The 12,108-nt window shown below is 52.9% G+C and overlaps 1 protein-coding gene across 2 annotated transcripts in view; it reads left to right on the top strand.

The window, feature by feature from the left end:
- LOC140428178 (uncharacterized) overlaps nucleotides 1–11,662 on the top strand; it is a 59,751-nt gene extending 48,089 nt beyond the window's left edge. Inside the window, exons 3-4 of one of the 2 annotated variants that reach the window (XM_072514353.1) lie at nucleotides 7,136–7,423; nucleotides 11,188–11,662. In XM_072514353.1, the coding sequence (XP_072370454.1) occupies nucleotides 7,136–7,423; nucleotides 11,188–11,255 (356 nt within the window). In that variant the 3' untranslated portion in view covers nucleotides 11,256–11,662. Of the gene's footprint in view, nucleotides 1–7,135; nucleotides 7,890–11,187 lie in introns of those variants that run through there. The other variant, XM_072514345.1, reaches the window with a different exon arrangement.
- The last annotated feature ends 446 nt before the right edge of the window (nucleotides 11,663–12,108 follow it).

The raw sequence follows: 12,108 nt of genomic DNA, 5'->3' as shown, positions 1-12,108 counted from the left end.
TTCCCTATGTCCCCCCCAATCCCCCAGTCCCCCCTTCCCCATACTTTCCCCCCCTTTGTCCCCATTCCCCCAGCTCCTATCCCCCTTTGCTCCCCCATCCTCGTTGTGTGTTCCACCCCCCCCCCCCCCCCCACCCCCCCGGGCCTGGCGCCGTCCCCCCCCAGTCGGGGGTGCGCCGCTGCCTTGCTCGGCTGCATACCCCCGGCACTAACTTTCCCGCTGTGCGGTGACCCCCCTTCCCGGAAGTTACTGTCTCGCTCCTCTCTCACCCACTCTTTGTGGTTATTGCCTGTTATTCCCCGGTCTCACCCTGCTTTCCTCTCAATTGTCTCTTCGCTTTCCCTTCTTCGTTGCAGTCATTCTCTCGAACGAGATCACAAACTCCTGCGTGAAGCGGTCGCTCAGATGGTGGCTTGCCGCTTGCTGCTCAGGGTGCATTTGGTCGAGGGGGGGTGGCGGGGAGGTGTTTCCTTACGCCTCCCTCGTCAGCTCATTGGTGAGCTGTTATTCCTTGCCCCTTATTGCTTCCCCTGTTGTCACTGTTCCAGCCCGCATTCCATGACAAACTTGTCTGCCTCGGCCGGGGGTATAAAGAAGTGTTCTTTGCCTCTGTATGTGACCCAGAGCTTCGCTGGGTACAGCATACCAAAGCGCATGCCGTACTTGTACAGGGCTGCTTTTGCCCTGTTGAACTCAGCCCGTCTCCTGGTCATGTCCGCCCCAATGGCCTGGTATGTTCTTATTCTATGTCCTTCCCATTGGCAGTGCTTGGTCTGCCTGGCCCAGGACAGGATTCTTTCCCGGTCCTGGTACCGGTGCAGTTTGGCTGCTACTGCCCTCGGTTGTTCCCCAGCTTTGAGTTTCGGATGCAGCGATCGGTGTGCCCTGTCCATTTCTGGTGGGTTGGGGAAAGTTTCCCTCTCCACCAGGTTGCCCAGCATCTCGGCTACGTAGACCGTGGGAGCTCTGCCTTCGATCCCCTCCGGTAGGCCCACAATCCGCAGGTTTTGCCTCCTTGAGCGGTTCTCCTGATCCTCCACTTTACCCTTCAGACTGCCCTGCGCCGCGACCAAACTCGCCACCTATTTCTCCAGCGCCATGATCCGATCGCTCTGGGCGGCTGCGGCCTTTTCCATGTCCTTGATGGTCGCTCTGATCAGGGCGAGCTGTATTTGGGCCAGGGTCTCGGCCACTGCGGCCTTCACAGCGGCCTCAATGTCCGCTTTTACCTCCGCTTTTATCTCCTGTTAGTGGTCCCTTAGTGCCGTGGCCTCCCCCCAGCGGTTTTCCACTCCGCGATGGGCCGAGCGGCCAGATGTTTTCGGCCGGTCCCGCCGGCGTAAATCAAACCAGCGGGGCCTGGCTCTGCGGACGGCCTGTGGAGTCCATGGGGGGGCACGGGGGGATCTGGCCCCAGGGGATGCCCCCACGGTGTCCTGGCCCGCGATCGGGGCCCACCGATCCGCGGGCGGGCGTGTGCCGTGGGGGCAGTCTTTCCCTCTGCGCCGGCCTCTGTAACGGTCCACCATGGCCCGCGAGGAGAAGAACCCCACTGCATATGCGCTGGGATCGCGCCAGCACACGCTGGCGCTCCCGAGCATGCGCCAACTCGCACCGGCCGGCGGAGGCCCTTCGGCGCCAGTTGACGCGGCGCCATCACTCCTGTCCAGAAGATTCCGCACCTTCCGGGCGGCCCGACGCCGGAGTGGTTCACGCCAGTCCTTGGCGATGGTGCGGCCTGCCCTGCCGGTTAGGGGAGAATCCCGCACCTGAGGCGGGATTCTCCGCAATCGGCGCGATGTCCGCCGACTGGCGCCAAAAATGGCGCGAATCAGTCCGGCATCGCGCCGCCCCAAAGGTACGGAATTCTCCGCATCTTGAGGGGCCGAGCCCTAACCTTGAAGGGCTAGGCCCGCGCCGGACTGATTTCCACCCCGCCAGCTGGCGGGAAAGGCCTTTGGTGCCCCGCCAGCTAGCGCAGAAATGACATCTCCAGGCAGCGCATGCGCGGGAGCGTCAGCGGCCGCTGACGGCATTCCCGCGCATGCGCAGTGGAGGGAGTCTCTTCTGCCTCTGCCATGGTGGAGACCGTGGCGGAGGCGGAAGGGAAAGAGTGCCCCCACGGCACAGGGCCGCCCGCAGATCGGTGGGCCCCGATCGCGGGCCAGGCCACCGTGGGGGCACCCCCCCGGGGCCAGATCGCCCCGCGCCCCCCCGCCAGGACCCCGGAGCCCGCCCGCGCCGCCTTGTCCCGCCGGTAAGGTAGGTAGTTTAATCTACGCCAGCGGGACAGGCATTTTAGCGGCGGGACTTCGGCCCATCCGGGCCGGAGAATCGCGGGGGGTGGCCCGCCAACCGGCGCGCCGCGATTCCCGCCCCCGCCGAATATCCGGTGGTGGAGAATTCGGCAACAGGCGGGGGCGGGATTCACGCCAGCCCCCGGCGATTCTCCGACCCGGCGGGAGGTCGGAGAATCCCGCCCCTGGTCTCTGCTTGGCCTCTAGTTTGGCTTTTCCGGGCATTTTTCCTTATATTCCCTCTCTCGTTCTTCCTTCCTCTGACTTACTAAGTTTGAGGAATGAGTTACTGTGACTTTTTTGGCGAGTTATCTTTGAAAAGTGGCTATTTTTCGGGTCCACGGGAGGAGAGCCACCTAACGAGTGACTCCCTCTCCTGAATTTAGCTGCACAAATAACCCCACAGCCACTCGGGGATTTTCACAGTATCTTCATTGCAATGTTTATTGTGTAAATTATTTGCCAATATTTTACAATCGGCTGGGTTGTGCACTTGCCTGAAAGTAAAATTCAGGCCCAATTGTTGACTACTTAATGTCCTGTGCATTAATACAAAAGCAAAATACTGAAATCTGAATTAAAAACAGAAAATGCTGGAAATATTCAGCAGGACTGGCACCATCTGTGGGGAGAGAACCAGGGTTAATGTTTCCAGTCTGTGGGACTCTTCCTCGGAACAAATTGAACTCTGGTAGCAGGAAGGGAAATTGGGTGGTTAGCAGTTTTGAGGGATGACATGATGTTCATGTTGCTTCACCATTTTCTTCACGTTCATCCACCTTGCCTTTTAAGCGCTGCAGTTGCTCAGCTTCACTCAGCGGCAAATTATTCTGATGAAGAATTGGCACAGCCGCAAGCATCAAATGACCTCTTTCCGCTGTAAATGTGTCGAATGCAATGATGCTTTGCACATTTCAAAAGCAGTTTTCATTAAACTTTCTTCTGATTTGGCCTTGCTCGTTTTGACGTCTTGCCCTGTTTCTGTGACCTGTGCAGGGCGCACGGTGGCACAGTGGTTAGCACTGCCGCCTCACAGCGCCAGGGTCCCGAGTTCAATTCCGGCCTCAGGTGACTGTGCGGAATTTACATTTCCTCCGAGCGTCTGCGTGGGGTTCCTCCGGGTGCTCTGGTTTCCTCCCACAGTCCAAAGATGTGAGGGTTAGGTGGATAGGCCATGATAAATTGTCCATTTGTGTCCAGGGATGTGCAGGTTAGGTGATTATGGGAATAGTGCAGAGTGTGGGCCTAGGTGGGGTGCTCTTTCAGAGGGTCAGTGTAGACACAGTGGCCCAAATGGCCTCTTCTGCACTGTGGGGGTTCTATGGTTTTCATTGATTGACCTACAACAGGAATAATCCATTGATAATGTCTCTTTTCCTTTCAACATTAACAAACCCCAGCAATCTCCTCAGACTGACCGAGTACAGCCCTAGTTATTCTAGTTCTTTAATAATAATCTGTATTTGTGTCAAAAACAATGAAGTTACTGTGAAGAGAGGGTGGAGGGAAAGGAGTCTAGGTGATCACAGGCAACCACAGACCCCTGTGTCTACTCAAGGGGAGACCTCTGAAAGGAGGCGCGCGGGCTCAGTTAGTGTGGGATCAGCAGGGACCGCCGGCAATGCCATTACCCAGTGGCAAGTGTGTCTAGGCAGCCCTTAAAACTACCTCCAAATATCCAAGGTCCAGGAGGCTGCTCCCTTCAAGGGACACAGCGCCAACAATAAGCCGAAAATCACCTCCAGATGCGTGGGCCAGCGCCCCCTGTCAGTAGCTTTGAAGGTCACAATGGCCCTCAGCTGCTACCCATCGGGTTCATTTCAGGGCTCAGTGAAATCGGTGTGCTGTGTCTCATCAGCTGCACACAGTTGCGTCAAGCTCCTGACTGAAGCTATCTTCAGACATATCTACTCATTTGTCCATTACAGGACAGAGAGGCCAGCCAGGCGGAGGGAGAGAGCACACAGCTTTGTTCTGGGTTCTCCTACACCCAGAACAGGGTGGCAGGGTGGGGCATGTGCCAGCGGCAAGTGTGCCGGGGCCCTCCAGCCCCAGGGCCCCAGAGGATGACTGCCAGGGGCATCGAAGGCCATGGGAAACAGGAGGCTGCCTCCACCTCTGATGTGCATCCTGGGGAATCACCTAGACGCGGCTATAGAGCACGGAAGGCCAAGCAGATCACAGATCACTGAGCGGGCACAGGGTGGGAGGGGGCAAGGGGGGGAGGTGCATTGAGGAGGGAGATGGGGTGGGTGGAGAGGCTGGTAGAGGTGGGGAGAGTGGGGCGGCACCATCAAGGGAATGGGGCAGGTGGGGACAGACATTTTGATGAATAAAAAATGCTGACACTTTCGTCCACAATGCGGGCCGGGCACCAATCCCATGCCCCAGCTCCCCAGACATGGAGGTCCTGGATGCCTTCCCCACCCCCCCCACCCCCGCCTCACCCCCAGGCATACCACGTGCGGGTGATGGGTGTGAGCGAGCGCTCAGCAGGCAAGTAGGGGTCAGCCTAGATTGAAGAGCACCAGCACTTTGCTCTCAGCGAGTTACCTGATCCTCGGAGGTGAGCACATGTTCATCCACCTCCAGCAGGTTGCCCCGCTGTTGTGCCAGGTTGTGGAGGACACAGCAGACCACCACAAAGCAGCACCCTCTGGGGATTATACTGCAGGGAACCAACCACCAGAGGGGTCGGGGCATCGGAACTGCATTTTGAGGACTCCAATGCACCACTCAATGACAGCCCGGGTGGCTACATGGGCCTCGTTGTCGGGTCTCCGCTTCAGTCCCCTTCAGCGACTAGGGGCTTTTCACAGTAACTTCATTTGAAGCCTACTTGTGATAATAAGCGATTTTCATTTTCATTTTCATTTTTCATTTTCAAATAGTCAATGTGTGTTTGTGAGGGTAAGGATTATTCCACTTGGCAATGATGACTGTCCACCCACCCAAAGTACTAGTCCAGGCTTTCCTCTCCAGTGTCAGGGCCATCCAAGAAAGCAGAGGCCCAGCAGGAGAGGAATGTAGGAAAGGTCACTAGAATAATAATCGGCGCAGTTTTACGCTCGCGTTGCACTTACGTGAGAGCCTGATGAAGCCGTTAAATCGCGGAGAGGCCGTGAGCGGCCATTGACGCTCCCGCGCTCCGTCGCCCGGCGAAGGCCTTTCCCGCCAGCCGGCGGAGTGGAAACCACTCCGGCGCGGGCTTAGCCCCTCAAGGTGAGGGCCTGGCCCCTCCGCACCTTTGGGGAGGCCCGACGCCGGAGTGGTTCCCGTCACTCCATCCCGCCGGGACCCCCCGCCCCGCCGGGTAGGGGAGAATCCCGCCCCTGGATCTGAACATTTTGTGCTGTCCCCTGCAAGCTCAGACCAGGTACTGGAAAGTGGGATTAAAATGAACAGCGAGTGTATGTTTTCTCTTTGTTGGTAAAGCTGCCTCAATGGGCTGAATGGCCTTTTTTTCCGGCCCATAACTTTTCTGTGGTTCTCTGACTGATGGATGTTTTAGGAAATGGAAAGCAGTTTTCACTGCCATTGCCACAGGATTCGGTGTTGAGCCCTCCACTGTTTGTGGTAAATATTAATGGTTTGGGCTGAAATGTGGGAAGACATGTTTGGATGACTCAACAATTGGCTGTGGCGATGACAGTGACGAGGACAGCTGTTGTCTCCAGAATGGTATCAATGGTTTGGTTAAGTGGGTGGGAAATGGCAAATGGAGTTCAATGCGGAGAAGTGTGAGGTGATGCATTTGGGAAGGCCAAACAAAGCAAGGGAATGCTCAATAAATGGAATCATGTTGAGAGGGGTAGAGGAAGAGGAAACATTGGAGTGCATGTCCACAGATCCTTAAACATGGCAGGACAGGTGGTTAAGGTGGTAAAGAAAGCAGATGGAATGCCTTCCTTTATGGGATGAGGTATAGAATACAAAAGCAAAGGTGTAAAGGGGCTGTTTAGCACAGGGCTAAGTTGCTGGCTTTGAAAGCAGACCAAGGCAGGCCAGCAGCACGGTTCAATTCCTGTACCAGCCTCCCCGAACAGGTGCCGGAATGTGGTGACTAGGGGCTTTACACAGTAACTTCATTTGAAGCCTACTTGTGACGATAAGCGATTTTCATTTTTTCATAATGATGGAACCGTGTGAAATGGTGGTGACGCCACAGCTGGAATTTTGCATACAGTTCTACTCAGCACATTACAGGAAGGAGACCATTGCTCTGGGGAGAGTGCAGCGAAGGTTTACAAGAATGTTTCCAGATGTGAGGAACAGTTACGTAGGTTAGGGTTGTTTTCGTTAGAACAGAGGAGGCAGAGGCGTGATTTGATTGAGGTGTGCAAAATTACAAGCAGCCTAAATAAAGGGGAGGCATAGTAGCACAGCGGTTAGCTCTGTTGCTTCATAGCGCCAGGGTCCCAGGTTCGATTCCCGGCTTGGGACACTGTCTGTGCAGAGTCTGCACGTTCTCCGCGTGTCTGTGTGGGTTTCCTCCAGGTGCCCCGGTTTCCTCCCACAAGTCCCGAAAGACGTGCTTGTTAGATGAATTGGACATTCTGAATTCTCCCGCTGTGTACCCAAACAGGTGTCATAATCTGGCGACTAGGGGATTTTCACAGTAAATTCATCGCAGTGTTAATGTAAGCCTACTTGTGACAATAATAAAGATTATTATTATTAGAGTAGGCAGGGAAACATGTTTCCCCTAATGGAATGGCCAGCGGGCATTGATTGAAGATGATTAATAGAAGTATTAGGGGGAATATTGGAAGAACTTTGAGCATAATTAAGAGAATTTGAAAAACAGGATTTAATTTTGAAAAAAAAATTGTTTCCAGGAGCAGCAACAATTGCTGGCTGTGAAGTTAGCAGACAACAAGCTGGGGAGGCTCAGAATTCAGCCCATGATCACGTGCTCTCGCAGAAGGAGAACGTTTCAAAATGTGAATCAGTTTTGAAAGCTTGTCTGCGCAACATTGAATCGAAAATGGCAGAAATTACCCAGAATGAAAAAGAGATACAAGCTTCGGATGATGAACTGACGAATCAGCGAAAGCTACTTGCGAAACTCTTTGAAACAGACTGTAAACTGAAAACGGGCACGACTGTTCTGAATGAACTGTATGGTAAAGTGGAAGTGTTAAAGAGTCGCAGTGAGAAATTTGTCCAACTGGATGCACTGATTACTGTTGTGGGCGATATAATTTTACATATTTCACATCTGCCCCTCCGGGAAGCTGGAAAGGTGCTGTGCCTGGAAATGGATGAAGTTAACAAGTTGAAAAGTCTAATAGGTGAAATGAAAGCAATTGATTGCTCTGGGGTGAGATTCTCCGACCCCCCCGCCGGGTCGGAGAATCGCCAGGGGCTGGCGTGAATCCCGCCCCCGCGGGTTGCCGAATTCTCCACCACCGGATATTCGGCGGGGGCGGGAATCGCGGCGCGCCGGTTGGCGGGCCCCCCCCGGCGATTCTCCGGCCCGGATGGGCCGAAGTCCCGCCGCTAAAATGCCTGTCCCGCCGGCGTAGATTAAACCACCTACCTTACCGCCGGGACAAGGCGGTGCGGGCGGGCTCCGGGGTCCTGCGGGGGGTGCGGGGCGATCTGGCCCCGGGGGGGTGCCCCCACGGTGGCCTGGCCCGCGATCAGGGCCCACCGATCCGCGGGCGGGCCTGTGCCGTGGGGGCACTCTTTTCCTTCCGCCTTCGCCACGGTCTCCACCATGGCGGAGGCGGAAGAGACTCTCTCCACTGCGCATGCACGGGAATGCCGTCAGAGGCCGCTGACGCTCCTGCGCATGCGCCGCCCGGAGATGTCATTTCCGCGCCAGCTGGCGGGGCACCAAAGGTCTTTTCCGCCAGCTGGCGGGGCGGAAATTCGTCCGGCGCGGGCCGAGCCCCTTAAGGTTTCCGCACCTTTGGGGCGGCGCGATGCCCGACTGATTTGCGCCGTTTTGGGAGAATTTCGCCCCTGATATCGAACTTAGTGAATTCTGCTAATGATACGAAAGAGAGATGAGATCCATCACTTTGCCAACATGACACTGATGCAATCAAAGCCTCTCATTTCTCACATCCACTTTTCTTTAACACAGGGATTATTGTGAATGTTTAGGCTAATGTCAGCTTAAAAATAGCACCCTGAGTTTAGTTTGGATATCCAAAATGTTTGAACTTAAACTTTGACATTTGGAGAATATGCCCCACTGAGCTATCTCCTCAATCTCTGTTCACTTCCTCTTGGGCAGGATTTTTATTTGGTTAAACCATACCATAAAATTAGCACAGTGGACTCTGCACTCTTCTATTAACACTGACCTAAAGCGCATTTCCTTCTATTAGCTTAATTATCATAAGAGCGATGCAATTCCCACCTACACTGGGTTTCCAGCAGGAATAGGGGGAGAAAATTAGCTGCTGCACATTCCTGTCACTTGCAACAATAGTTCAGGGTCAACTGGAGAGATTGGTACCTGGTATCCACAGATGGAACCCATATCCATCTCTAACACCCATTTAAGACAGGATTTACCCAATTCACTGCTGTGATGGGTGTGCAAATCAGCTGACCCTGCGAGACCCTGATATAAACAGAACAACATAAAACATGCAGCTCTTCTGCCATTCTATAAAGGTCACGGTTGTTCTTCTATTTCAACTTCATTATTCTGAAACTATCCTCATATCCCTTCATTCACTTGGTAACAAAACTGTTGTTCTTTCTCTTGAATATATTCAACAAATGAGCACCTGCATCACTCTGAGGTAGAGAATTTCAAACACTCACAGGCCTCCGAGTGAAGAAATCTCTGCCCAGGAGTGGGCTGGGAGGTAGATGTATCTGTAAAGTCAGAATAACATTCATTCATTACCCTGGCTGCACCCCTGTGGACTCAGGTATGGTGGGGTGACCCTCCTGATTGGGAACTCTGTGACGCACAGAGAGCCCCCCCCCAACAGCATGGGCTGCCCTTAAGGAAAGACCCCCCTTGTGCCCAAGAGCAACCTACCCCCAACCGACCCACCTTGCTGGGTCTGTCTGATTTCTGATTTGCCCTGGCAATCCCTGACCTCACTTATTTACATTCTGGGCCTCCTTAAGACCATAAGACCATAAGACATAGGAGTGGACGTAAGGCCATTCGGCCCATCGAATCCACTCCACCATTCAATCAGGGCTGATTTCAACTCCATTTACCCGCTCTCTCTCCATAGCCCTTAATTCCTCGAGAAATCGAGAATTTATCAACTTTTGTCTTAAAGACACTCAACGTCCCGGCCTCCACCGCCCTCTGTGGCAATGAATTCCACAGACCCACCACTCTCTGGCTGAAGAAATTTCTCCTCATCTCTGTTCTAAAGTGACTCCCTTTTATTCTAAGGCTGTGCCCCCCGGGTCCTAGTCTCCCCTGCTAATGGAAACAACTTCCCTACATCCACCCTATCTAAGCCATTCATTATCTTGTAAGTTTCTATTAGGTCTCCCCTCAACCTCCTAAACTCCAATGAATATAATCCCAGGATCCTCAGACGTTCATCGTATGTTAGGCCTACCATTCCTGCGATCATCCGTGTGAATCTCTGCTGGACCCACTCCAGTGCCAGTATGTCCTTCCTGAGGTGTGGGGCCCCTTGATGATGATTGATCCAGGGACTGCTGCAGACTGAGACAGGACATCCTGGGCAGGACCCTCCAGGGGGACAGCAGGGCACTGGAGCCACCCTCTCCGCTCCAGCTGCTGATCCCGACATCAACTGGGCGCCGCGGGGTCTGTGCATATGCAGTGGCACTGGCGCCAACGCGCACATGCGCAGTGGCTCCCTTCTCCGTGCCGGCCCTGATGCAACATGGCGCAGGGCTACAGGGGCCGGCGCAGAAGAAAGGAGGCCCGCCATCCCCTATGCTGACTCCCCTTCTGAAGCACATCCTGTGTTGGGAACTATTCCCGTGGCTCTCGACGTTGGCAAGTTGGAAGTCAGCTGACTAATCTGACCGAAAAGACCTACAGCTGCTCCTGAGCCAAGCTAGTGGTCACATTGCCCTTCTCTCAGCCAGGTTAAATTAAGGCAGACCATGGTTCCAACGTCGTACCAGGACTATGAGTGTGTTAAAGAAAGTGTTGCATTTCCAGAAGTCACTTTGTTAGCCAATTACACATTACCAGCACAGAAACAGGCCATTCAGCTTCACAGGTCTGTGCTCCACAAGGGCTCCCTCCCACACCTCTTTGCTGCACCATGTCAGCTTATCCTTCGATTCCTTTCTCCATAATCTGTTTATCTAGCTTGCTCTAATCCCTCCTTGGATCACGGCTGAAACTTGAATGACTTCTTTCATTGCAACTCGTCGGGAATTCTTTAAGAATTGTCTGCCAAATGTCTTCAAGGTTTGATGACAAAATACCTTTTTAGATGTAAGTAATCATGGGTGGTTAGATTCTAGTTTACCTGATCATTTCTATATTGTATCCATGTTAATAACTAACAAGGTCAGGGAAGCCATTTTGATACTAACACACAAGGCTAAATTGGAGCCAATTTGCATTCTGTATTACCCACATGTATTAATCAGCTTTGACAAAGGGTCCTCTGGACTCGAAACGCTTGTTCTTTTCTCTGCCTACAGATTCTGCCAGACCGCCTGAGATTTTCCAGCATTTTCTCTTTTGGTATATAATCAATGATTGCATTGAAGTAGCAACGAGTCTTGAAACAGATGATTGTATAAGTAATGAGCCTTGATTGAGTTATAATTAATGAATCAATAATCATATTAGACTGGATTTTCATTGAAAGTTTGTTAAGTTCAGTTAATATAAGCCTCTGCGTTTGTGTGAGTAAGTAGTTTCAGACATGCTGTTCTCACAATGAACTCTTTTTGATCCGTCAAGGAGACCATTGGGAAAGACACACCATGGGTTGGATTCTCCATTGTCGGGATTCTCCGCTGCGCCGGTAGTGCACGCACGCCCGGTGATTTCCCGACGGCGAGGGGCTGCCCACGATGGGGAACCCCATTGGCTGGCTGGCAAGACAGAGAATCCCACCACCAGCGAGGGTGTGGTGTGGCGCAATGGAGAATCCCGCGACTTGGCAGAGTTTGAAATCGTGAACAGAAAAATTCTTTAAGATCAGATTCAGAGACAGTGTGAAACAACGCCATTGTCCGAGTTATTGAGGCCAGGTGGCTACTGTGAATAAGGATCAATCAAATTGACCAGTAGCATCAAGAGCCAATTATTCAATCCGAAAAAGGCTGATACTGCCATCGAGCCATGGCCATTTGGGGTTTGGGGTTTGTGAAGGTTCGTTGCTAGCTGTGTGAAACACGTGCACTGAGAAACCAGAAATAAAGAATTAACTGACTGAAGGTTTCTGAAAGTTATTGAAATGTAAATGTTCTTGAGTGGAAGAACCTGCCAGCTCGAGGGAGGAAGGTGGAGATAACTGAAGCCATTGCTCAGTATCTAAATGTGAAAGTAATGCCAGAAACACAGTCTGGATCATGGCAACAATCAGTAGAGTTAACGAAAAGCAAGTTACAAATGGAACAATTGGAGATGCAGCAAAAAGATGGAAATTGAAATGAGGAGGCTGGAATTGGAGGGAGAGGAAAAAGCAGAAGGGAGAGAGAATTCCAGCTGAAGGCACTGGCAATTAAAAGGGAGCTAGAGAGGGATATGGATTCTCCGCACCCCGATGTCGAATCGCATTCGGCAACGGGACGGAGAATCCAACTTCACGCATGAAATTGGGACCGGAGGCGGTTCAGCGATTCTACGCCCCCTGAAAAGCGTCCGTCGTGCGGAGTA

This window comes from Scyliorhinus torazame, chromosome 1 (genome assembly GCF_047496885.1).
Source record: "Scyliorhinus torazame isolate Kashiwa2021f chromosome 1, sScyTor2.1, whole genome shotgun sequence".
NCBI classification, from domain to species: Eukaryota; Metazoa; Chordata; class Chondrichthyes; order Carcharhiniformes; family Scyliorhinidae; genus Scyliorhinus; species Scyliorhinus torazame.
The sequence above is the reverse complement of the archived record's forward strand: the minus strand, read 5'-3'. Positions and strand labels throughout refer to the sequence as shown.